Source organism: Primulina tabacum, chromosome 16, assembly GCF_025594145.1.
Source record: "Primulina tabacum isolate GXHZ01 chromosome 16, ASM2559414v2, whole genome shotgun sequence".
NCBI lineage: Eukaryota > Viridiplantae > Streptophyta > Magnoliopsida > Lamiales > Gesneriaceae > Primulina > Primulina tabacum.
Genome location: NC_134565.1, coordinates 36,259,035 through 36,285,963, shown reverse-complemented (window position 1 = coordinate 36,285,963; position 26,929 = coordinate 36,259,035). Strand labels below are relative to the sequence as shown.

Genomic DNA, 26,929 nt, shown 5'->3' with positions numbered 1-26,929 from the left:
CGTCGCCGACGGCCGCCGCAAAAGTAGAAGGACAATTTTGTCAATTTATCAAAAGATTCTTAATTATCTTATTCAAAAGAATCATACCAAACATAATATTATTTTATTATTATATATTATATTTCTATTTCAATCATTTTTTTATCATATCTCTTAATTGCGTTGATATTTTATATCCAATATCATTTCATGGAAAAATATAATTAAATACAACACCCTCAAATAGTATCATTTTCCAATCCAACCTAGAACAAACTCGCCTTATTACACCATGACATCAACAAACAGTTCTGATAGATTGAACTCACAATCTTCAGAGAATTGAAAAAAGAAAAAAAAAACAAACTCACAGTTTTGATAGTATTCGTTTTATAAAATATTAAAGATAATAAATATAGTAAATATAATGAGGAAAAAAAAACGATAGGGGGTAAATTTGGTAATTCGAAGGCTGCTCCCAGCTGGTACAGGTTACTGCCGCTGCCTGCAATGCACAGTCACATAACGTACTAGAGGGCGTACTGCGCACTGCTCATTTGAGGCGGGGACCACTTCTCACTCTCATTTCCTTTTAGGGCTTATCTTCTTCGATCAACTCTCAGTTGCTTCGCTGCGATGAACAATGCCTGTAAGAATCTATTTCTTTTTCATATGCATTCGCATTTGTGTTTGTATTTGTATTTGTATTTGTTTCACTGATTGCAGTCGTTTTTTTATATATTTTGCCAAATAGAATGGTAGGTTTACGTTTAATCTTTCGATTTTTTCTCTATACATTTATGCTACGTATTATATATTTTTTTTTTCTCGTATTAGAGTTAAGACTTCGAGAAATAATTGATTTATAAGAACTGTGTTTTAGTTGGCGCAATTGTGGGTGATAGACTTATGGTATATGAGCCGTGTTTGTTGATCTTCTATCTTTGCGCGTCATGTAAAATGCATTGGTTGTTAATATCATCTTTATATGTTGCTGCTGGTATAATTACAGGTACTTAAAAGCGATTTTTAATCTGTACCGTTTGCTCTGCTTTAATGGACACCATCTAGTAGGCAAGAGTATAAATGTTCGAATCATTTCACGCCCATTCTCTGTGATTATCATCATTATTATTTTATGATTACCTTCTCTTTGATTATCCTCGTGTATTTATTTCCTTTTGTTTGCTTGATTGGCTATTTGGCATATGATCTTTATTAACATGGTGCTTGAGAAGTTACTTTCCTGCCAGTTTGTGACACTGGTAGCATTGAAGAACTGAATCACGAAAGTGCTTTGAAGTTTGTACCTATTGATTGGATGGCAAACAATTCTTCTCGTTTAGTTGTTGAGGATGATGTGAACCAGCAGTATGTTGCGACACAGGGGACTGATGGGATCTTTCAGGTGCCTGTTTCAATACCTCAACTGATCCGGCAAACACCTCAAAACTATCTCAATTTTCTTGCTGAGAGTGGGTGCCCTGAAATTCAGAAACTATTTTCGCCTAAGATTTCTGCATCAATACCTTGCCTTGGACTGGAAAATCATTCTCAGGTGGAAAAATGGTAGTTCATACATGCGTTAAATTCAAATACAAACGAGGAACTTATACATTGTAAAATTGATATTCACGTTTGAAGTTGCAAATTTTAGAGGCTAACTCTTGCTCATCTCCTTTGCAGAAACTAGATTCGAATGAAGACTATGGTAGCGCATTTCAAGCTTATTTAGGGTCAGGCGCTACTGCTCTGAATAATCCTTCCAAGACCAGTCGGAAAAGATCAAGAGAGAAAGCCTATGCTGCTGACCGCGTAAGGATTTGTCGTTCATAAACCATACCATTTTAACATTTCTAACTTGCTCGAAGCAAACATCTCAAGAGATCCAGTACCCTATATGAGCTAACCTCATTGCACAAAATATCTAAAGTTTAGATGATTGCCAACACCACTGTCTACATGCATCAGTTTGTAATTGCTCTCTTCTTAATTCTAGAGTCGCAGATTGAAGATATCACAGAGACTCGAGGCATTGCAGGATATGTTTCCTCATTTTAAAGAGGTAATGAACGTAGATATGTGCCGAACAAAAACTCATCGAATTTTTGGTCAAGTCTTTCTTGGTGAAGGTGAGACGAGAGGCTGAAATACAGTCTGTGCAATCAGGGAGGGAATCAAATGCTGTTTTTACATAAAAAGAGAATCAGGCTGTATTTCAGAATCTCATATTGACCGTAATTTTGATGTATGAATTTGATAATTTCTAAATTAGACCAAGAAATGCATTCTGGCTTTGCAGGGTGGTAAAACAGATTTGCTGGATCATGTTGTTGACCAAGTCAAATATTTGCAGTATCAAATGAAGGTAAAATATTATCCTAGTGGTTTCAGCTCTTTAGACTCAATATTTTACTAGGTAATTCGTGAAAACAGATGCGAGGATTTTTCTTAACTCATCAAGGTTTGATTTCTCGTACAGAGGCTGTGGTATTGGAAGCAGACCTTCTGGGCAATGTGCTCTATGATAAACCGACAAGCGGTCTATCACTTTTTGTTGCACCTCATATTTTTTACTCAAATTTTATCTATTTTATCGAATCACGCACACATATCTTTGGTTTGGGCTCAAAATTTCGCTGAAAGCTCTAAGCTTAAGTACTTTACAGTGACAAGTATGAATAAATTTTATATCCTTATCTCCATTCTTTTTTAGTAGTACTTGCCAAAAGTTTTTAAAGGAACAAGATGTGATTTTGTTTTCTTGGATGGATTGCCTATTACATGAATCAAAACTTTCCTTGTTGCTGCCATAACTCCATACCATAATTTTCTGTTCTTGAACAATCGACTTGCAGTTGTTCCTGACCAATTTCTAACAGTTCTTTTTCTTGTAAAATTATTTATGACTGGTCGTACTTTTTCAGCTCAGCAAGTTTCATCTTGCAGGATCTGTGTCAAAGCAAATTAGGAGGTGAACCATCTTCTAGTTCTTTCGTATACCTCGAGGTACTGGAATATGCTCAAATTAAAACTAGATAGTTTCGTAGGGTGCAGTAATCATTGTATCAACTCTAAGAGCTTTCCTTGAATGTACACTGGTGTTGAGATGTATTAGTCTTGATATTTTTAGGGACACGGGCATTATCTTGTTAGCGAGCAGATGCTCAGTGGTTCACTAGAAGAGACGATGGGGAAGTTGCTACAATTGTATCCTTCAGCAGCTCTAGAACTTTTGCAAAGCAGGGGTCTTGTCTTGATGCCTATGGCATTTGCAGGTGAATTGTGTGAATCCATAGGAATGCTGGACATGCAAGGTTAGTTTCAAATTTGTTGACATAAACATCTTGTACTATTTATTTCTGCTGTTAATTTTCCGTGAATAAAATCTTGCATATCCATGTGTTTTACTAAATAAGAGGAGGGCAATTTTGTTGAGGTTTACCGTAGGCAATCTGTATTCCTGACTTCTTTTGTTCGTAATCTACTATATTTTTCTAATTCTTAGCTTTACTAACAGTTGAGCCAGATGTATGGAATTTCTTTTGATGGTCTCTTTGGTACCTTTCTAGTCTGGCCACCTTAATGTTTCATTTAGTTTTTGTAATTTATCCATATCTTTTATCTGAAATTCTGGATGGGGGGACAGTAAATTTATGTATTTAGCACAGATGTGGGCTTAATCCACCCAATTTATTGTAGAACTTTAGTTAATGAAGGCTGAAGCTAGCGTTCGAGAATACTTTTTTCGATACTGCGGTGCTGTATAAGTAGTGCATATAGAAGCTACTGCCTCTTTTAAAAGCCCAACCATTAACTTAGTATGTGATAACATCAGATTGGATAAGATGAAAACGGAGGCTCGATAAAAGAATAATAATAAAAGAAGACAAATAAAAAATCTCTGCACTGAAATGCAGTAGTTCAAGTTTCGTAGAAGTCACTGCTCAAAGGATTCATCAAAAAGACAAGAAGAGGTGTGTCTCGTGGAATGCATGATGATCATACTTTACACTGTAGCAATAGTTGACATCACCAATACTATAGTCGACAAATCCTGAATTATAGGATTTCCATTTTGGCTTTGCAATCTCTTGAATATGGATCAAATTTATTGGTTGTGCTAGGCAGCTATCACAAAATATAACAGTCGACAGCTTGATGAAGCTGAAAAATGCTTAACTCCTGCTAGGATAAACGAGGTTCAACAGAGTGATTGTGGACAAATTTCTCCGTCTACAACACCTATGTACTTTTTTGAAGATGCATAGCTTTTCGTTAAGATTCAAGAGCCACTTTATTAGTATAGGTATAGATTCCCATGTTCTCCTTTAGGTATCTCGTCTATCATGCTGAGAAATTGTTGGCTTTTAAGCTAGCCTTTTATACAGGCTCGATTGCTACTGTGGTCCAGCGTATTCAATTTGCAAAGGCCGCTTTCTTTTACATGTGGATGCTCTATTTGACCGATGCCTTGCTGAAAGCCTGAAAAAATGGACAAAATAAACAAAACTAGCCCCTAATGTCTGCGTGAATGACAAAAGAACAAATTCTTATAAGAATAAAGGTAGTTACAAGAACTGGGACCTGAAAGACCTGTGCTGGTCCAAAGAACCTGATTTGCCCAAGTTAAGGTAAGGCAATGATGGCTGGCTTGGCATTTTAGATTCTAGTAAGATAAACAAGAATCACAGGACTAAAGATTGTATAAAGATGGTCCCTACTCCCTAAGGGGTGAAATTTTGGTGAACTAACAATGCTAAATCATCTAGAAATTTAATAGAAGGATGCGATTCAAGGTGCTTCAAGCGACAATATATAATTTCAAAACATGTACACATAAAAGTTTTAAGAAAACCGAGATGACCTTGCTTGCCCCCTGTGGAGCTCTCGGCAGTCATTCGTGGTCTACCTTCAACTGGACCAACACAATAAAGAAATTTACCCTAATGTTTTTACAAAAGCCATTTCTTCCCTTCTGATTTTTTCTGTGGTTGTAAGTTGTTGCTAGTAGTGTGATGTAGAGAGTACGTGAAATTTTGTGGCATGCAATTATTTTTAATCAAATTCATACATTCTTTTGGGCAGGTAGAGAACTGACCGCCTTCAGTATTTTCTGAGCCATAAAAGCAATACTTATTGATTCCAATGTACTCTGAATTGAGATTATTAAAATACTAAAATATCATTGAAGACAATTTCTGCTAGCAGCCTTTAGTTGTAAGGAACTGATGGGCTTGTTTCAAGAAATGATGGTAACTTTTTTTTATTACTAAGAAACTGATGGGATGGTTTCAAGATAATGATGGTAACTTTTTTTATTACCAAGGAACTGATGGGATTGTTTCAAGATAATGATGGTAACTTTTTTTTTTAATCACTATCCATAATGACATGTGGAAGGTTTAACTGAGAGTTTCAACTGTGTTCGTGCAGAAATGGCTCATTTCTATCCTCCAAGTAAATTTTGCTATACAAACAGGTGATGTGATGGTAGTGGGATCATACATCGCCAACTGACATGACACCACCGCCCCTTTTACCAGTGGGGATTCTATAGAGCGATGTGACGTGGCGTTGAACTTGTCATAGTTTTTCATTCTAATTGGATTTTTTTTTTTCAAAACATCATAATTGGATAGTAAGTATCTTGACGTTGGAGTTTTAGATATATGTATAGTTGAGAATTTTGAAAATGGATTCAAATGTCAAGAATCATTTTATAATATGTTACTAATCAGAGCATGCGTATTAACTATGGTTTTATGCTTCCAATCTGATGATAGCAAGTAGGAGTGGGTAATTACCGGTCTCTATTTTCCTTGAGACCATGCATGAATATCGCCAGTGAAACCAGAGATTGTTGGATATTCGTGACAAATGAAACATCTCGTATTAATTCATGTGAGATTCAATTACCATCATCATAGCCTTTTGATTACCTGAATTTGTTGCTCAATCGACAGGTACCAGTGATTGATGCTATGCATGTGTGTTAGTTTTCCTTTTTCTGCATTCCAATTGCAACCTATTCTGTAAATTTGATTTGGTTTGATTTGATGAGTTTAATTTGTTTTGAAAGGTTTGAGTTTATGTCGGCGAAAGACAATTTTAAAATTTATTAAATGTTATACGTAGTCAGTTTGATGTCATTACAGATAAGGCAAGTAAAACACTGTTCCTAGTTGATAATAGTGGATGATGTAAGATTGCAGAAGCTTGGAATAATATTCATTGATATACAAAAAAATATTGAAAGAAGGCAAATTTTTTGAATTAGCTTGTGGAAAGAACACGCGTAAAGATTGTTCTAACATCGTGTAGTCTCTTATGTCACTTATTGGCTTGACTTATTACATCGATGGAACGTATTATTAATGACATATTTTTAAATTAATTTATGAAGTTTTTTTATTAGATTTTGCGGATTTACTAGAGAATTGATTAGATCGAGAAATTTATTTATGAAATTCAACAATGGGATAATCCGCCAACCCCCTTATCCGCAAGTATGATCACCCTTCTTTTAGTAAACATAATTTTTAATTGATAATTTTAAAATCTAGTTTTGTTGGCACGAGTTTTTTTTTCTTTGTTATTAAATTCTTGAATCCACCCTATTTCAAAAGCATATCAAATAATTTTGGGAAAGAGAAGGGAATATATGTTACATAATGAATAAAAATGAGATCTACTTAGTAGGGGTGTCAATTCGGGTGGGTTGGATCGGGTTGAGCAATAGTACTATTCAAAAATTGTCCAACCCGAACCTGAGCTAACCCGAAAACTTCCAACCCGAACCCAAACCAAAATCAATCCTATCAACCCGATTTTGAATTTTTTTTAACTTTTTTTTAAAAAACATAAAATTAAAAAAATAATATTTTAATCTAAACACATAATAAAAAAAATTCCGTCATATATATGATTTAAATTTGAAAATTTAATTATAGAAAAATAAAGTATATTTACTAAATCAAATAAACAATTGTTTAAAAAATAAAAAAATATATTCAAAATAAATATTAAAATATAAAAATTTATGATATAAATATATAATAAATATTTTTTCAGACATATAATATATATTTATTAATTATATTATATAAAAAATTTAAAACTTTCCGGGTTGACCCGAACCCAACCCAACCCGATCATTTTTTTTCGGGTCAGCTATCAGGTCCAACTCGATCTGACCCGAACTCGAAAATCCCAAACCTAAACTTGATTTTTTTCGGGTTGAACCGTGTCGAGTTGTTGGATCGTGTCTAATTTTGACACCCCTATTTTTTGGCAATGGGCATCTTCACTCCATAATTGTAAAGTAGTGCATATTGATCCATTTGTCTTTTGGACTCATCTTCATTTTGAAATTTTAGAAGGAATGCATTTTTTTTTTTTGGTGGGGTTCAATCTTGGTATTTAAATCTAATCTCTTTCTTTTTGTACTAGTTGGCACGTATACAAACCCCAATAATTTTCCTTGTTTAACGAATTCGGGTTTTTTATTTTGGCGTTAATAAGACAAAATAATAAGAAATTAAAAAGTATAAAACGTTAAAGTAATTTTATTTTAAATATTTGGAATATCATGAATCGGGGACCATAGTAGGAAGGATCCGTGAGTAACATTATAGATTTGTAACCAAGGAGCCAAAATTACTTATTATTACGAATATTTGGATCATAAGATTTACACATTATTGTCTATTGAAGATAAAAATCGATAGGTGTCTATATATATATATATATATATATATATATATAACACACATTTGTTTTCAGTGTATACTTTTGGTCAACTTTAAGGTTGAAAAGGTGCAATTCTCATTCCATTAGCAGTAATTACATATCATTACTTTTAAACTAGATCTCTGTCGTTTGTGCAATCATTTTAAAGGTTAATTGGGATTAGCAATAATTACATATGATTACTTATAAACCATGCACCTCCCTGACATTGCGCAATCATTCTAAAGAGATTAATTTAGATTCAGTCTTTTAAGTTCAAACATATTATATGATTAGTAGGTATTTTGTGACACGATCTTATATGTGAGATGGTTTCATGAATCTTATCTGTGAGACGGGTCAATCCTACCGATATTCACAATAAAAAGTAATAATCTTAGCATAAAAAGTAATATTTTTTCATGGATGACCCAAATAAGATATCTGTCTCACAAAATACGATACTTGAGACCGTTCACACAAATTTTTGTCTTATATAATTTAGTTTTTGTACGAGAAAAACATTGATTTAATTATTTGATTTGACATTTTTTGAATTAGCTTGTGGAAAGAACACGCGTAAAGATTGTTCTAACATCGTGTAGTCTCTTATGTCACTTATTGGCTTGACTTATTACATCGATGGAACGTATTATTAATGACATATTTTTAAATTAATTTATGAAGTTTTTTTATTAGATTTTGCGGATTTACTAGAGAATTGATTAGATCGAGAAATTTATTTATGAAATTCAACAGTGGGATAATCCGCCAACCCCCTTATCCGCAAGTATGATCACCCTTCTTTTAGTAAACATAATTTTTAATTGATAATTTTAAAAATCTAGTTTTGTTGGCACGAGTTTTTTTTTCTTTGTTATTAAATTCTTGACTCCACCCTATTTCAAAAGCATATCAAATAATTTTGGGAAAGAGAAGGGAATATATGTTACATAATGAATAAAAATGAGATCTACAGGGGTGTCAATTCGGGTGGGTTGGATCGGGTTGAGCAATAGTACTATTCAAAAATTGTCCAACCCGAACCTGAGATAACCCGAAAACTTCCAACCCGAACCCAAACCAAAATCAATCCTATCAACCCGATTTTGAATTTTTTTTAACTTTTTTTTAAAAAACATAAAATTAAAAAAATAATATTTTAATCTAAACACATAATAAAAAAAATCTCCGTCACATAATAAACAATTGTTTAAAAAATAAAAAAATATATTCAAAATAAATATTAAAATATAAAAATTTATGATATAAATATATAATAAATATTTTTTCAGACATATAATATATAAAAATATAGGCAATATTTATTAATTATATTATATAAAAAATTTAAAACTTTCCGGGTTGACCCGAACCCAACTCAACCCGATCATTTTTTTCGGGTCAGCTATCAGGTCCAACTCGATCTGACCCGAACCCGAAAATCCCAAACCTAAACTTGATTTTTTTCGGGTTGAACCGTGTCGAGTTGTTGGATCGTGTCTGATTTTGACACCCCTATTTTTTGGCAATGGGCATCTTCACTCCATAATTGTAAAGTAGTGCATATTGATCCATTTGTCTTTTGGACTCATCTTCATTTTGAAATTTTAGAAGGAATGCATTTTATTTTTTTTTGGTGGGGTTCAATCTTGGTATTTAAATCTATATATATACATATGATTACTTATAAACCATGCACCTCCCTGACATTGCGCAATCATTCTAAAGAGATTAATTTAGATTCAGTCTTTTAAGTTCAAACATATTATATGATTAGTACGGCTTTTGTGACACGATCTTATATGTGAGACGGTTTCACGAATCTTATCTGTGAGACGGGTCAATCCTACCGATATTCACAATAAAAAGTAATAATCTTAGCATAAAAAGTAATATTTTTTCATGGATGACCCAAATAAGATATCTGTCGCACAAAATACGATACTTGAGACCGTTCACACAAATTTTTGTCTTATATAATTTAGTTTTTGTACGAGAAAAACATTGATTTAATTATTTGATTTGACATTTATTTCATCTCAATTCTCTGAGATTAATAATCTGAATATTATATTACATATACTCAATTTAAATTGATTGATATTCCATTCAAATCATTTAGTACTTGAAATGTATATATTTATAATTTATTTTCAATGAAATATACCTTACTTTCCTAAAAAATATTAACATTTTATACCTAAAAATTATACTATATATTTAATTCGATTCGGTTAATAATTAAAATTTGTATGTTTGTGCTATAATCTCAATTATTTGTACTTATATCTATTAATACCTATTTGAATTAAAAAAAATGTTATGAAGCTGAAATAATAAAAACATATAAAGTTAAAGAACTCAAACTAAATTTTCAACATGAGAACTGAATCATAACTTATACGTAATATATTTTTTTCCTCAAGTAAAAAAAGGATAGGGATGATTTTTCACTTAATTACTTTTAATATTCTATTAATTATTCAATTCACATTGTCCAAAACTATGATATGATTACGGGGAATCGAACATTAACATTAAGAAATTGGTTTTCAAGTCAAAATCTTCCATTTGACATTTTATATAATTTGATATAACGCTTAAATGAAAATAACAATTTTTGTCGTTAAATTATTTTTTTAAGATTGACCGAGTAAAATGTTACTGATAAAAAAATAGAAAAAATATCTAAAAAATCATATATTATTTTATCTATAAAAATTTTAAATAAAAAATTAATATTTTCAAAAAATAATTTTTTTTGTCATTTATTAAATGAATAATTTTGATTTTAATTTTAATAATTTTTAGAAAATGTTTTAGAAAATTTATACTAACTTCTAATTAAGATACAAAATAATAATAATAATAATAACAATTTATGGACGGTCATCAATATATTAAAATTCATAAATACATTCTTTTAAAAAGTTGGAATACATAATATTCTATATAAAAAATTTATATTTAATTTATTATGACATAGAATAATGAGAAATAAATATATAAAAGTAACGTAAAACTCAAAACTATAATCAAAATTAAATTAAATGATATTATAAATGTAGATACTTAAATATAATTTATATTTCAATGAACATCTTTACATTTCAATAAACATTAAATTCAGATTTCATGTTTAATTATATATTTATTTTTTAAAAAATATTTAATATAGTAGATGAATATATTAATATTAATAATTATTTCTTTTTATAACAACTTTTTTTAAAGAAAGCTTTCTAAACATAACAAATAATCTTTTATTTATATATGCATCAAAATGTTTCAAGAGTTTTAGCTCTGATTTCATGCCCACGAGCACAAACAACCAAAGTAACTCGTGCTGAGGGTGTGTGAATCACACCAGGAACTAATTTTTTTTTTCAACACGAACTCGTCATATAACAAAATCAATATTATTTAAAAAAAATTTAATAACTTAATTTAAACATATTTAATTTTACACAATGTTTTTTTCGCTTCTTTGAATTTGTACATGAAGTGCTGATATAATTTTGCCCGTCAAACTTATAACTTAGTTCATGATTAGCCCGTGAGCCAGATCTCGAGTTTGAATAAATAAATAAATATATATATATATATTATTAGCTCAGTTCAAGGTCCAACATATGAAATTTGGAAAATAACTTAAAAACTCCAACTATTTACATTAGTCCAGTCTCGATTAGTCCAAATCTTGGTTTTCAATCCTTGTACTAACATTCTATGCATAAAAAAAAACTCCATACAACATAATACAAGCTAAAAAAATTGTAAATCAATATATAAATGTAAATTAACAAGATAATTAAGGTGGTGGTTGATGGCGTCAGTGGCGGGAGGCAGTTGGTGGATGATTGGACGATATTTGGAACCAAAAGTCATTTTAATTACATGTAGAGTTTTTTAAATTGATTGACTCTGATTGATTTTTAAAATTATTTGACTTTTTTACATTTGATTAGGATTTTAAAATCATTGACAGTCTCGACCGCCGGATAACCTCGAGCCGTTAATAGAGACCACGCACCTTCGACCGTCCTGCTTTAATCGTCATTTTGAACACTACATGTCGTTCTTAATGAGAGAGAGAACCGATTAATCCCAAGTCAAAAGGTCGAGAGTAAAATCAGCCTTCACCACTTGCGTTAAGATAGTGCCTCAAGTGCAACAAATTTGGACGCATTAATACTTTTGTTGAGATGAACGAATTCTGGAATTTGCGGCTCCTAATATTTTAACGTGCATGCTAGCAAGCCAACTGGCTCGAGAAGTTCATTAATATATATGACACGTACTTCCTTTTATTGTTTTAAAATTCAAATTTTAATTCTCGGTACGTCTTTTCGTGGCACATACGATGAGTGTGTTCCGTAAAAAATAAAGAATTTTTTTAATTACAATAAAAGTTATAAATTTTTTAAATTGAAATGGTAGAAAATAAAAATAAAATATAAAAAAGTATTATTTTAATATGGTAAAACTATTTTTTGCTAGTGAGACCGTGAGTTATCAACTTATTGCACTGAAATCAAATTTTAAGGATTTTAGTGTCCAATCAATAATCGAAATAGATCAATTACAATAGGAAATTACTATTTTTACCTCTTCCCTTACTATAATAAACACTCAAGTATTTAATTATTTAAAACCTATTAAAAAGGTGAAAAGAAAAAGAAAAAAAAACCTACCCTAGTACAATTCAACAATTACTAGCCAAGTTCAACCGTACAACATAGACATTCTCTTTCCTTTCTCAAGAAATTGAAAGAAAAACAAAAGTAAATAAAAGGGAACTTTTTGTAAAGTAATTCGAGTCCCATTAAACAACTTGGAGTTGACTACTATTGTTTTTAATTAAAAATCGATACATCATCTCAAATTTAAAATTTTAACTCATACGAATGGAAATAAATCGGCTAGTTGACTTTCATTTAAGTAGAAATCCATCCAAATGGTCTTAATTTGTAGGATGCCCATTGCCCCTCCATAAATACTCCATCATTCTTCTTCCTTGTTGCCATCCACTCTTCTTCCTCACAACAAATGCAGCAAATACTAATCCAACAAACTCTTCAGTTTCCATTCAAATTTCTCTATTCGTTGTCTTTTATTCCTCGGAGATTTGTACTACAAAATCTTCACACCCCCTATTCGCCGCATACGCAGTTCATTAAAGCCAAAAAGTTCGAACCTTGTGTTTAATTAATAACGAAATCATAATCAAGAATGGATGTAGCAGTCTCCTTACCCAAGCAAATTCGACCTTTGCTAACTGGTAACAGCCAGCTCTTCCGCCAAGGTACGCAGAAGGAGAAGGTTGTGGTGATCGTCGGCGCCACCGGCACGGGCAAATCCCGTCTGTCAATTGATCTTGCCACCCATTTCGCCGCAGAGGTGATAAATTCCGACAAAATGCAAGTATACCATGGTCTGGACATCACCACCAACAAAATAACTGAGGAAGAACGCGGCGGCGTTCCGCATCATCTTCTCGGTTCCATTCACCCCGATTCCGATTTCTCCGCCGGGAACTTCTGCGCCATGGCGTCTGTTTCCTTGAAATCAATACTCAGTCGGGGGAAACTTCCAATCATCGTTGGAGGATCAAACTCATTCGTCGACGCTCTCGCGGACTCCAACTTCCGATCGAAATACGAGTGTTGCTATCTCTGGGTGGATGTCGCAATGCCGGTTTTGCATTCCTTCGTATTCGATCGGGTGGATAAGATGGTGGAGAGAGGAATGGTGGAGGAATTGCGAGATTTCTTCAAACCAAACGCTGATTACTCGAGAGGGATTCGAAGAGCTATTGGGGTTTCCGAGCTCGATCGATACTTCCGAATCGAATCATTCTGCGACGAGGTAACTCGATCCAGGGTTCTAGCGGAGTCGATCGATATGATAAAAACGAATACGAGCAAGCTGGCGCGGCGGCAGCTGGAGAAGATAAACCGGCTGAGGAGACTGAAAGGGTGGCAGGTGCATCGGATTGATGCGACGGAGGTGTTTAGGAAACGAGGCGGAGAAGCGGAAGCGGAAGCGTCGTGGGAGGATCTTGTGGCTGGTCCCGGCGCGGAATTGGTGAGTGAATTTCTCTATAGTTTGCAGCCGCTGGTTTGCGGCGGCGTGAAGGAGATGAGAGGGACAGGTGAATTGATGGCGACGGCGCCGCATTAGGATGATTGGGTATTTGCTGTACAGAAATACTAATAATAATGCAACGTCCTATGATTGATTAGACTGTGCCCACCCAATTTTGGAAACTTCCGCAAGCACCCTTGCCTTGAGTCAATTGTCATATTACTTACTATATAATAATAATAATAATAATAATAAAATCTTTAAATCTATGTCATTTTCTAAAAGTAAATACATGAACCAATAGTTGTGTAACCAATAGTTGTATCTATTGTGTGAGATTATCGAAATATAACGTTTGAACTGTTAAATCAAAGTCACGACAGATACAGTATAACGACATAATCCATCACTTATTTATCGCACGGAATTTATAATTCAAATCTTGATAAGAAAAAGAGCTCCTCCCCATTTGGAACGAGAAAAAAAAACACTAATTTAATTTTCCTACGAGAGAATATATTAGCTAAACTTTATGTAGATCTTTATATCTTAAATATTAAATAACATATGCTTCTTTTTCCAAAGAATATATTGTTTTTTTTAAAAAAATATGATATAAATATACAAAAAAAAGAGTCGAGGGCTCCAAATTCCTGAAATAGACAGTTGAAAAATCAAAGAACATTCGAGACACGTGAGGGTGAACCCTACACCCCATGTTGGCATATATCATTGCCATTTAATCATTTGCTAATTATATTTTGATATATGAATGCATGCATTAAATGGATTTTTTTTTTTCATTTATGAATTTCATTTTTAAATTGATATCTTAGTTATCACTTTGTCAATTTATAATTCATTTATTTAAAATTATTTGCGTTACATGGATCCAAATGTACATATATTTATTTTTGTACATTTAACATAATTCAATGGACAATTTTGTTGAGTTATCCATGCAGGGGCGAAGCTACATAAAGCCCGGGTGACCCAAATTTTTTTAAAAAAATTTGTATGTAAATTTTGTATAATTTTGAAATAATATGATATTAGTCTGGATAGATCAATTTAAAATATTAAAAAATTTTAGAGTTTAAAAATCTAGTCCGGGCAGAGCCATATTTCTGACTCCGCCACTGTATCCATGTAATGGGATATCTAAATCCCGACGTTACTAATACTTGAATTAATATACAAAACAATTTATATGATTTTATTCGTAAAATAACATGATGATGTGCAAATAACACGTTATTTATTATGCAATCCAATTTCTCATATCAACCTAAAAGTCGTGAAAACCTCATCAATATTACCGTAGTTAATAGTGTCCCATGCACAATCATATAATAAATTCTAAAAACGAAATTAATTCCAAATCTAATAAAAAGTAAATAATAAAAACATGACCCAAAGCTCAAAAGGTTTACTCGTCAACACATTATCAAGATTTCTAAATTTTATCCATAATGTCCTTCCAATGTCCCAAGAAGCTCTCATGGTTTCCTCTATGGTAACGGTGCTTCGCGTACGGTTGGTGCCGAGGGCTCGATTCCGATCTTCTTGCGTTCTGTTATATACCACATGACCTGATATTATGCTAATGAAAATGATTTCTTAAAAAAAAAAATTGAAAAGCAAATTTTTTTCAAAAAAAAATGAAACCTTGAATGGTTGAAAGTCAACAAACACAGTTTTTGGTCCGATCACTTGTAGATACGAATTGTTTCATACACGCGAATTGCATCACAATCATCATCCAAATCCAAAAACCGTGCTGCATTATTGTGACAACAACAAAAAATATCGCATTTATTAAATGTATTACCGTTTGTGAAACTGTACATATTGGATGGAAACAAATGCATATTTGATCACCCGGTGGATCTTGGACCATTCATTGGGCAAATGTGTGGTGCCCAATGCATGCGGAATACTCCTTCTCAGATACATTAAGAGATGAGTTTGGAATAAAGATTCAAAAGGTGTGAGCTTCATGTCCAATGCATGGTAGATACTGCAGCAGGTGAGAATCACCGGTGTAGCATAGTTTTTCTCAAAGACCAAGAGATAAGTTTGGAATAAATTAAAGATTCAGCCCCAAATCAGTATAATCCATGTTTTCATACATGCTTTCTCGCATGCCATCCCTTGTCACAGCTCACTATATTTCATAAATAATATAAAATTATATACATATCACGTCTACAATGTTTTTATATGGAATCTTAAATGTATTTAACTATGTAAATTTTTTTTTTAAAAAAGATAAAAACTCTTATGAGATCGTTTCATGATGTCACGGATCTTTGATCCCACACAATCCATGAAAAATATTATTTTTACGTCAAAAATACTTACTTTTCACTACAGATATAAATCGAGTCGAGTCATATCACGGATATATCTGTAAGACTATCTAACATGATACCTACTCAAAAGTAACATAGGCATGGGTAATTCAAGATAACATAAAATCTAAGTGTTCAAATTAATTAATCTCTTGAATCTAAATCACAATATATATATATATATATATATATATTCTATTTGACACATACAAAAGGTGATTCCTCCTTGTCCTTTTTATTTTTTGAAAAGATACAAAAAGTGACTCTACAATTAGATAATAATAGGAAAAAGTCAAAAATCAAAAGTCGTTGACTTGATGGCATAATTGAAATTTATTTAAAAATGGCATTTAGAGTTATATCCCACAAACTTTTTCATTTTTTAACAAAAAGTCTCTTTATTAGGTATCCTCCATTTGAAAACCTTTGTTTTTTTTACGTAAATGATATTTCGTGCAATAAATGGTTGACATCGGGATAGGTAATCTAGCTATATTGGCTAGACTAGGAATACGATGAGCCAATCTTCTCTAGCAGATCCCCCGACCCTAAGCCTGATTTATCTTTTGAGCGTCCTATACCTACCTAGTTGTGCTTAGCTAAAATAATTTGATTTAGACGAGGATTTGAAAAATGCACTTGAATTTGATGTATAACTAACATTACATTTACATAGTTTAGCAATGGATGAATTTCAAATTCAACCAACACATGTATATTATTCATTCAAGCAATCGAATAAATTTAAAATTATCAGATAATTCTTCCATCCAGACACAACTTAAAGTTTTGAACCGAAAGCAAGACATGCATGCATGGGGAGTCTAACTCGCTCTCTAAGCCCTAAGGTTGCATCGGTTCGGCTCATCATGTTATTCTAGACCATCGACGATTTCATGTTAAATTTATGGTTTTTCTTCACCTACATATACTCAGGCATAGTAGATTTATTAGACTTTTACTTTCTAGTTTTCAACTCTCATAATTCGTTTGACTTGAGCTTTAGAAGGAAAATGTCATGTCCCATTATGTATTTTTCAAAACTTTTTTGGAGTAACAATTACTCATGTTGGAAGATTTCTGCAGGAAGAACAATCAAAACTTGGTTGGTGCCATCTTTCCCAAAACCCCTAAGATTCGACGGGCCATGCTCTTTTTTATTGCCCAGGTGGGAAGAGTCTCTGGATACTGAATGACGTCTGCAGAAGGCTAAAGCAACATAGGAACCAATACCATGACACGCACGAGGTGTGCCATTGGTTGATGGATCATATTGATAGAGCAGAACTTGAGGAGTTTGTGTGTCAGACTTAGACGGTATGAGCGATCATGCTGCGAAGAGAGAGCGTTGTGAAATGGGGAATTCGTTTAGTCTAGCGCATGGAATTTTCAGAGTTAAATTCATGATAATGCGACCTTAAGCAACAAATGCATGCAGTTAGATAGACGATGAAAGCACGGTACTTTTCTCGTATAGGGATAGAAAATAACGAGCCCAATTGTATAGCAGAGACCATTGTGTCTTGAGCCAGTAAATCGGTTGACAGAGTCAAAATTTCTGTTTCGAAGAATCTAAAATCGAAGAGATAATAACTAACTACCAAGTTTGATTTTATTAGGATTTAGTTCTCCGATTTTTTTCTCCGAGTTGGAGAGTCAGATGTTGGCACTTTAGATTTCATAAAAACAAAATATCTTTAAACATTCATGTCAATTTATGAGAAATTAGTACTTTAAAACATAGCGGAATCCATGATACATAATTTGTCTTGGATGAAGCCTTCCACAACCAAATCTCCTTAATTCTTCAATGGATCAACAAGTTTCTCAGCTTTTGATTCCTATCAGAATTTCTTTAATCCTCTCTTGAATGGGGAATGAAGAATAACTACATGTATATACAGATTTGGTTTGGGGACCACAACCATTCAACGTGTCCCTTCGATGTGGACTTAGCAAATCAATGTGTTCCTTGCCAAACACCACATTAATGGCACTCTTTCATTATAATCTCATCAATCCTAATACTATATGATTTCTACCATTAAATTTCATACTTTAAATATATAATTTATTAGACTTTATAAACACTTATTAGACTCAAAATTAGATAGTATATATAATATAATTGTTATTTAAATATGTAAGCTTATTGTAGAAAATAATATTTCTAACATCAGAATTGTTAATGACATCAAAATTCCAAGTTTGAGACAACCCTCTGGTCTGAGTTAGAAGATAAAATTATTAAATTAAACTTGATCTCCAACTTGAAAACTCGTCTTAAAACTCTAAGATCTTAATATCATATGATTTAGAAATGATCGGCATTAATTTCTCCCATTTCGAGAACATGTAAATTATAAGTGAGATGATTTTATCAAATGAAAGAAAGAGATAGTGAGGTACTTGTTTACTTTTACTTAAAATAATCATAGTTCCCCTAAATATATGATGCGTAATATAATATTAAATTAAATGCATTACAATAATAATAAGATGTATAAAATAATAATTAAAATATGAACTTATATGCCACAATTTAATATCTCAAAATTAAAATAAAGAAAGTTATAAATAAAAAAATTCAGATTATGGCGAAATTAAATCAAACTGTATTTGTAGAAAACTCCTTCTATTTTTTTTTTGTAAATTTGGAAATAAAAATTTAGATTATAGCACTGAACAAACATTTTTATGGCAATTTGGGTAGTAATTAATTTGACCCATTTTTCATGTCCTACGGCTTCATTGTCCTACTATGAGAAGAGATTTGATTTTTGAGTCAATCCATTTCTGTATTTTCTTTTAATAAAAAATAAAAGTTTTTGATACATTTTTTTTTATAACCTAAGTATTCGGGTTTTACCCGACTAATCTTGGAAGATGACGATATTTCCTGTCATCCCCCAACGTAAATCCAGATGCAATCACCAACCATATATATCAGAACTTAATTAAATATACGATCTGTTGCAATATTTCGCTTATATAAGGATGTCAAAATCTTGCGTGAGATGGTCTCGAGTCGTATTTTGTGAGATGAATATCTTATTTGGGTCATCCAAGAAAAAGTATTACTTTTTATGCTATGAGTATTACTTTTTATGCTAAGAATATCGATAGAGTTGACCCTGTCTCACAGATAAAGATTCGTGAGACCGTCTCTCAAGAGACATACTCTATAAAGATATCCAAAATTGGAATAAAATAATGGATTGGTTCGTAAAAATTCAAAAATTACTCCAAGAAATCAATTTAATTGTAACTTTATTACAGACAACGAATCTAAATAAAGATTTTTTTAGAAAAATATCAAAACTAAAGACGTTTTCTAATATACAAAAAGTGAATATCAAAACTCACAGGAAACCTACCCCGGAAAAAAAAATACAGTGGGATTATTTAATACAAAAATAATTATTGGCATAGAATATCAATTAAAGAATCAATAAACATATAAATGTCACTTTGGTGAAGGTCAAGATACTAAGTTACACAAGTTCACGTTACCATAAAATATTAAAGGTGGTACAAATCACGACATATATATTTTATTTAATGCCACTAGTCCACAAATTATTTATCTCGGTTTATCTTAAAATATTTCTTCTAAAAAATAATGGAGGCAACCACCCAAAAAATAAGATAAAGTAACGTATTTTTTTTTCAAATGCTTTGAATGATAATTATGTAAGATCAAACGTTTATTTTTAAGTCAAAAATTATAGTTATTTGTCATAACGTAATTTTATTTTTTTATACTTATGACAGAGTACACCTACTTAGGTGCTAATTGGTCAAAATGCTAGACCCATGAATCCTGAAAGGTTCGTTACTACTGCTAGTGTTGTCTCTTATCTTAGAGATAGGGATGTAATCGAGTCGAGCCGAGTCGAACTCTTGAATGTTTGAGCTTGGTTCGTTTATAATCGAGCCGAGCTCGAGCTTTATTTAACGAATATATGCATGGCTCACGAGCTTATTCAAGCCTTTATCGAGCCTAAACAAACTTAATAAATATGAATTATACATTTAAATTTTCATTAAATTAATTAAAAAGTAAATTATATAGTTAAAGAAAAATATATTATTCTTATTAAAAATTTGTAAATTTTTTATAATAAATAAATTAATAGATTTTTCTATATATTTCATAAATAATATACAAAATCAATAAATCAAATATCAAAACTATTATTTTTTCAGCTAAAAGATTACTCATGAACTTACCAACGAACATGTTCACGAGCTAACGAGCCGAATACTGTAAAACTTGAGTTTGGTTTGTTTATCTTAACGAACCTAATTAAACGAGCTCAAACGAGCTTTTATCGAATCGAGCTTCGAATAGCTCACAAACGGTTTGATTCGTTTACATCCCTACTTAGATATCAGTTTTACAATTTTCATACATGACCATATATCAAGTAGAGATAATATTACTTGTTACGATCTGACGTCACTATTTTACGGCTCACTTAACCAACTAGATCAGGCGACACAACGTCAGCGATTTGACACATGAGAACTTCCTGGGAGGTTTCTCATCCCAATAATACTTGTATAATTTTAACCCAACATTTTTCTCCTTATTGAAGACTTGAATTCATGATCTCACTCTTCTTCAAATTGTTATGATCAAACGATTATCACTAGGCCAAAAGTTATAGCTGTTAACCTAGATATAACTTTATTTCCTTATATTCGTGGTAGTGTAGAGTACATGAGAGGTGCATGTCTATCTGATAATCATGTCTCATATTCCTTGGATATCTTATCCTTTTTTTTACCGTCAGGCTCTATCCCTAGCAGAGCCAATATTAACCGTTAAAATTTGACATCGATTTTTTACAGTCCACCTAGTCAACCAACACGGCGTAACGTCAGCAGTTTGACATACAATAAATTTCTAAAAAAATTATATCTCAATATTACTCTTACTCATGTAAGACAAATATATAAAAAATAAAAAGTATGTCTCTTGTGAGACATAAGAGATTCGTCTCACAAAAAAGTAATAATTTTTCATGGATGACCCAAATAAGAGATTCGTCTCACAAAATACGACCCGTGAGACCGTCTCACACAAGTTTTTGTAAAAAATAAATTTATTTGCTTTGTTTTCTTGTTTAAATTTAGACCTCGTTTTAGATCAAGTCAGCTCGAGCAAAATCTTTTTATTGTTTGTCTTCTTTATTTGTTATTATTTTCAACTCTTATTTTCCAATTTTATTGTTTGTCTTCAAAATAAAAGACTAATTGATAACGCTTGAAATTTTTTTTAATTATAAACGAATGTTGTTCCATGTAAAAACTAAGAAAATCGATTTCTTTTAAAAAAATTAAGTTCATTTTGTTATGAACGAATAATGTGGTTCGAATCAATGGATATATTTCTGAATTAATTAATCAAACCACATTGCCACATTCCAAATTTAATAGATTTCAAAAAAAAATTGAATGAATCCAACTTGTCAACTAACTAAATCCTTTCCAACCAAAATAAAAAAGATCCATATCAAGTATGGTCGACTCATCGAGGATCTCTAGCACCATCGGCTGGTCCCCGCCGCCCCGCAGAATACCCCAGCCGCTAGCTCCGCCCCCACTGCCGGTCAGGTGGGCCCCTCGATACCCAATAACGTGGCACCCAAATGGGAAGTCTTTCACCCCCTCTCTCTATCTGTCCCGCACACGTCACTGGCCTTGCACACTTTGACTAAATTGGCCCCCGAATGGAAGCACATATCTTCATCTCATTACTCGTGCAAAAAAAGGTAGAAAGGTGTAGTTTTAAAGGGGGAAAAACAGGGAATGAAATACGTCATAGTATGTATACTAAAAAAGGATAACTGGTATTGAGAGTGATTTTGTGCTTTTCCTTCTACTGACAAAAAGAAATAAAGGGTAGTCGAAATATCTGGCATTCTGTTTTGATCATGGGTTTATCGGTGAATGCGGTGGTGGTGGTCGGGATTCTTACGAGGGCTTTTTATGTGGATGATCAAGATATAGAATTCGGGAATCCGTGGTGGTTTGTGTTCGCCGGTGTTTCGTGTTTCCTCGTTCTTTTCGCCGGTATAATGTCTGGGCTGACGTTGGGTTTGATGTCGCTCGGGCTTGTTGAGCTTGAAATTCTTCAGCGAAGCGGCACCTTCAAAGAAAAGAAACAAGCTGGTACTGTTGAATTTCTATTTCGTATATTATGTTTATTGTAGGTGAAAATATTTTGATTTGATTTTTTGGGTTGTGTTTTTTTGTCAGCTTGCGTGATTTTGAAATTTGCACTGTTTTTCAGCCATTATTTTTCCGGTTGTTCAAAAGCAGCACCAACTTCTCGTGACCCTCCTAGTATGCAACGCCGCTGCAATGGAGGTGAGCCTTTTCCCAGCACTTTCAACCTATGGATTGTGTAGAATTTTTAGTGGGACCCTTTTCATCTTTGATAAGCAGTGATAATTGTATCGATTCAAGAGAATTTGTTGTGGCCAAATTTTGAAGCTGTAATGTGGAGTGGAACTGAAGGAGTGAGAAATCATGTATTACATTATTCTGATGTTGATCAGTAGCAGTGAGTCATAAAATCAAATCTCAAATGTGGAGTCTTTGACAAGTTTCAAGTTTTACTAGCTTTGTCACAAATTTATCTCTCCAGGCTCTCCCCATATATTTGGATAAAATATTTCATCCTGCTGTTGCAGTCATACTCTCGGTGACATTTGTTCTTGTTTTCGGTGAGGTACATTTAGTTTTGACTTTATGTGATCATAATTGTTAGGCTGAAATTGAAAATCCTTACTTTTGCCTTATTGAACAGATCATTCCTCAAGCAGTGTGCTCTAGATATGGGCTGTCTGTGGGTGCGAATTGTGTATGGCTCGTGCGTGTCTTGATGATACTTTGCTTTCCAATTGCTTACCCCATAGGGAAGGTGATGTTTACTAGAACAATTTATTTCTGTTGATTGGTCACACCTAATAGCAAGATGCACTTGTTTCATATTTGCGGATGTGATTACTTATCATAGTAATGCTACATGGCTGAAATATCACGGATTTAATCGGAATTAACCATCTGACAGATTGGACTTTACTTTTGTTCCTCTTCAATTATAAACTTCAGTATATTTGCAATGCTTATGCCTTAATGTTTGTTTATATTTTGTATTGTTCAGATTCTGGACGGCGTTTTGGGCCACCACGATGTTTTGTTCAGGCGACCTCAATTGAAAGCACTTGTATCTATCCACGCCCAGGAGGTATTTTATCTAAATTAAGACTACATTTGGATAGATGTATTTGCATTTTAAATACATTGATTTGGAATGGCATGTAGTGTAAAGTAGTTTCAAATCATTTCAAAATTTATATGAACAATATTAGACTAAAATGTGGAATTTGAGTTTTTTGTCCGATCGTACAAAAAGGATTTGAGATGTATATTTGGAATCCAGTCAGTCCAAATTTATCTATCCGAACACAAGCCAAGAGTAGTCGCAATTGAATCTGTTGTAAGCCTTAATATTCAATTTTTTTGACCAAATACATATTTAAAGGCCAAAAGTTCGCTCTTCAAATTTGCTGTAAACGTATATTTGTTCACTGTCATTCATGGTCTATTTTGGTTGATAACTTGATATTATGAAGGCGGGTAAAGGAGGTGAACTTACTCACAATGAAACAGCTATAATAAGTGGAGCCCTAGATTTGACTGAAAAGGTATGTTCAAGTGGGGAAGGATCATTTCACATTATCACACCCACCCCCCCCCCCCCCCCCCCCCTCTTTTTTCCTCTCTTTGAAACGCGAAGCATATACTTATGGTGCTATATAATCGTACCTTTTGCATTATAACGGTGAAGAAATATTGAGGTGGTTTCGAATAATTGCAGACAGCAGAGGAGGCCATGACTCCAATTGAATCGACTTTCTCTCTTGATGTCAGTTCAAAATTGGATTGGTAAGTTTTATGCTAATGTGGTCCATTTATCGTTAAAAAATATATATATCTAATCCCACAAATACCATTTATGTGCCTCGAGAATTGGCATATAAAGATTGTCCCATTTGTCTCCCAGGTCATAAAATTCATATTTTTGGGTTGGATTAGAACTCATAGTTATTACTTATTAGAAGCACAAGGTGCATATAGAACCTAGACACGAAGAACAAGACAATGTGCATGTTTAATTGGAGTGTAGCGCGCCTAGAGACACGAGAATTCTAATTTTTCAACCAAAATTTTTAGTTTCTTAAATTTTTTCTCCTTGATGAGAATTCTCTAATCTGGAAGTAAAATTTTGGGCCAGAATTAAATCTGTTCTCCAAGACTCATTATTGCAATGCAGCTTTTATAGCCGTATCTACTTTCCTTGTTCTCCAACAAATTGTTTTTCATGAAGATTAAGTTAGATATTTTATTCACAGTATGTTCTGTCAGCTATTTGGCTATCAGCATCTTTTCAATCAGGCTGCAAAAAAAAGTGAAAAGGAATCTTATATTTAAAAACACCCTTTTACGCAGGGAAGCTATTGGGAAAATCCTTACACGGGGTCACAGTCGCATACCTATATTTTCAGGAAACCCAAAAAACATTATTGGGCTTCTACTGGTAAGCAGAAAGTTCATAAAGATTTACAGGAATATCTTGTACTAATAGCTGACTAAGTTATTCCAAATTTTATCTTGTTTCTCGGTAAATAGGTGAAAAATATTCTCACTGTGAGGGCAGAAACTGAGACTCCTGTAAGTGCTGTTTCAATTCGGAGAATGCCTCGGTATGTTAAGTTGTCTAAATGATAATTTTACCACGCTCAATTGAATCATTTAACCACATAAATTTCGTCCACTATATTATAGGGTACCCTCAGACATGCCTTTGTATGATATCCTTAATGAGTTTCAGAAAGGTGGCAGCCACATGGCAGCAGTAGTGAAGGTGCGAGAACCGGAGAGAAAGCTCCATTCTTGTAACGGTCATGGGATGGTTAAAGAGGACAATTTTACCAACTGGGATTCACAATTGATGTTTCCATTACTTGACAAAAATGATAAACAACCAAAAAGTTTTGTAATAAACACCGAAAAGGCTTCAAAAAATAACGCAGTCGCTAAGGGTGCTACTTACCAGTCAAATGGTGTGATGAAAGATGGTTGTAACCATCTGGAGGAGGACATTGAGGAGGGAGAAGTCATTGGCATAATCACCTTGGAAGATGTATTTGAAGAACTTCTACAAGTAATTAACATTGTGTACACTACTTTAACTTTTGGTGATAAGCTATTGGAAAGTTATTTTTCCTGGTTTCTTGATTCGTTTTTTAAGCATCTTTTTAAAAGGAAAAAAACCCACCAAGCACCACCTTTTTATGGATAAAAAAATACCTTTTAAAAATATAAGCAGTTTTCAAAACAGTTTCTCCATTAAAATGCACGTGGGGAGCCCTATTCTTGTTCTCAAAACAAACTCCTCTGGCACAAATCAATTTTTATTGCCAGTTCTTCTCCTACTTCGTGTTTGTGAATGTGTTTTGTTTTCATTTCAGGACGAAATTGTTGATGAGACGGATATGTATGTTGATGTGCATAAAAGGTATTTAAAGTGTTTCTTTGCGTTTATCTTATTAGTATTGTTGATTATTTTGTGGCTTTATTCTCACGAGGGCTATAGTAATATTCCGTTGCTTTATTATATTGCAGAATATGCGTTGCTGCTGCTGCTGCTGCTTCATCTGTTGCGCGAGCACCTTCAACTCGTAAGTTGGTTAGCCAGAATCCATCGTGAGTAAGCACTAGACTTTGCTGTAATCCTCTTCTTAACTAGATTCTTGCATTCATCACTACATTGATTTTTCTGTATTTCAAATTATGAGGAAAAATCTCAAGGGGTGCAATTAATTGGACGAGACATGTATTTTTTGTCAAAATTAATGCAATATTTTATGATTATTTCTTTTTCTAGGCTTTGTTACTGCTTGAAGAAACATGCATGACCCGAAATATCGAGATGGTTATGCTAGTTACCAACATTTCTTGAGTTGTTATAAATAGATATATCAATCCCGTACGGGGCCTCTGTAATGCTTCTTTTCGGCTAAAAGCTGCTTGTGGTCTTATCCTTCTCTCGTCTATTCTGAATTTTCCCAGGGAAGCCATGTTGAGCGAGGAACAAATGTAGAAATGGGCGAGAGAAAAGACAAACCGTTGGTGATATGAATTCTTCAAGCTCATGGGATTTAAGTTTTGAACTGAAAGTTGCAATTAAGTTGTAAAATGTGCATGATGATAAGTAGGAAGTAGGAATGTGTAATAATTGCACTGAATTGTTTGTTGGAGGTTTGTACTTAATATTTTGTCTTTCTACATTGTGATAATATACTAATATATATATATATATATATATATATATATATATATAATTAAAATATTGTTTAATTAGGAGACTTGATCTTGGAGGTTTGATGATGTGATAAAAAAGGGCAGGCCATGCTTGACCGTATAACACCCAATAAAGCACCAGCTTCTTAGTTTGAATATTAATTTTATAATAAAATAATTTAAATTTTTTCAAATAATAAATTATTAAAATTTTGGGATAAAAGTTTGATTTGAAGGACAGCTGAAATTTATTTAGAGTTCAACAAAGAGCCAGAGACGGTCATGCCTAGGAGCTTTATTTATCCTAATGTTTTGGTGTACGTGAATAATTATAATAGATTTCTGAAAATTTTTATTTCGAATGATATAGATAGATAAAATAAATAAATATATTT

At 32.8% G+C, this 26,929-nt stretch overlaps 3 protein-coding genes across 10 annotated transcripts; all 3 read left to right on the top strand.

The window, feature by feature from the left end:
• Window positions 1-447: 447 nt before the first annotated feature.
• Window positions 448-5,853, top strand: LOC142529744 (uncharacterized). 4 transcript variants are annotated; one of them, XR_012815952.1, is made up of 9 exons: window positions 448-628; window positions 1,218-1,537; window positions 1,666-1,794; window positions 1,979-2,044; window positions 2,282-2,347; window positions 2,929-2,988; window positions 3,113-3,296; window positions 5,257-5,339; window positions 5,416-5,853. XR_012815952.1 is itself a non-coding variant. In XM_075635367.1 (8 exons), exons 1-8 carry the CDS (start codon window positions 616-618, stop codon window positions 5,097-5,099), a joined length of 870 nt encoding a protein of 289 aa, XP_075491482.1. In that variant the 5' UTR covers window positions 448-615; the 3' UTR covers window positions 5,100-5,242. The 4 variants fall into 4 exon arrangements, 3 of the variants coding, with proteins under 3 accessions (XP_075491482.1, XP_075491480.1, XP_075491481.1); XM_075635367.1 differs by lacking the exons at window positions 5,257-5,339; window positions 5,416-5,853 and adding an exon at window positions 5,068-5,242; XM_075635365.1 differs by lacking the exon at window positions 5,257-5,339 and having other exon boundaries at window positions 452-628; window positions 5,416-5,841.
• Window positions 5,854-12,713: 6,860 nt separating this feature from the next.
• Window positions 12,714-13,952, top strand: LOC142529027 (adenylate isopentenyltransferase 3, chloroplastic-like). Its single transcript, XM_075634385.1, has one exon. The coding sequence runs from the start codon at window positions 12,946-12,948 to the stop codon at window positions 13,894-13,896; it is 951 nt and encodes a 316-aa protein (XP_075490500.1). The 5' UTR covers window positions 12,714-12,945; the 3' UTR covers window positions 13,897-13,952.
• Window positions 13,953-21,706: 7,754 nt separating this feature from the next.
• Window positions 21,707-26,521, top strand: LOC142529806 (putative DUF21 domain-containing protein At1g03270). Of its 5 annotated transcripts, none has more exons than XM_075635447.1 (13): window positions 21,707-22,334; window positions 22,456-22,532; window positions 22,813-22,896; window positions 22,975-23,088; window positions 23,332-23,394; window positions 23,804-23,875; window positions 24,049-24,116; window positions 24,681-24,768; window positions 24,861-24,934; window positions 25,017-25,395; window positions 25,703-25,749; window positions 25,857-25,937; window positions 26,304-26,521. In XM_075635447.1, exons 1-13 carry the CDS (start codon window positions 22,097-22,099, stop codon window positions 26,332-26,334), a joined length of 1,416 nt encoding a protein of 471 aa, XP_075491562.1. In that variant the 5' UTR covers window positions 21,707-22,096; the 3' UTR covers window positions 26,335-26,521. The 5 variants fall into 5 exon arrangements, with proteins under 5 accessions (XP_075491562.1, XP_075491566.1, XP_075491561.1 ...); XM_075635451.1 differs by having other exon boundaries at window positions 21,710-22,334; window positions 23,332-23,415; window positions 25,857-25,912; XM_075635446.1 differs by having other exon boundaries at window positions 21,710-22,334; window positions 23,332-23,415.
• Window positions 26,522-26,929: the final 408 nt, after the last annotated feature.

Bases quoted from the DNA above. Each gene is read 5' to 3' on its own strand.
- LOC142529744 (XM_075635365.1), top strand. The intron at 1,795-1,978 runs GTAAGGATTTGT...TCTTAATTCTAG, and splicing joins AAGCCTATGCTGCTGACCGC to AGTCGCAGATTGAAGATATC. The intron at 2,348-2,928 runs GTAAAATATTAT...TTCATCTTGCAG, and splicing joins ATTTGCAGTATCAAATGAAG to GATCTGTGTCAAAGCAAATT.
- LOC142529027 (XM_075634385.1), top strand. From the start codon at position 12,946: ATGGATGTAGCAGTCTCCTTACCCAAGCAAATTCGACCTTTGCTAACT.
- LOC142529806 (XM_075635446.1), top strand. From the start codon at position 22,097: ATGGGTTTATCGGTGAATGCGGTGGTGGTGGTCGGGATTCTTACGAGG. The intron at 22,335-22,455 runs GTACTGTTGAAT...ACTGTTTTTCAG, and splicing joins CAAAGAAAAGAAACAAGCTG to CCATTATTTTTCCGGTTGTT. The intron at 22,533-22,812 runs GTGAGCCTTTTC...TTATCTCTCCAG, and splicing joins GCAACGCCGCTGCAATGGAG to GCTCTCCCCATATATTTGGA.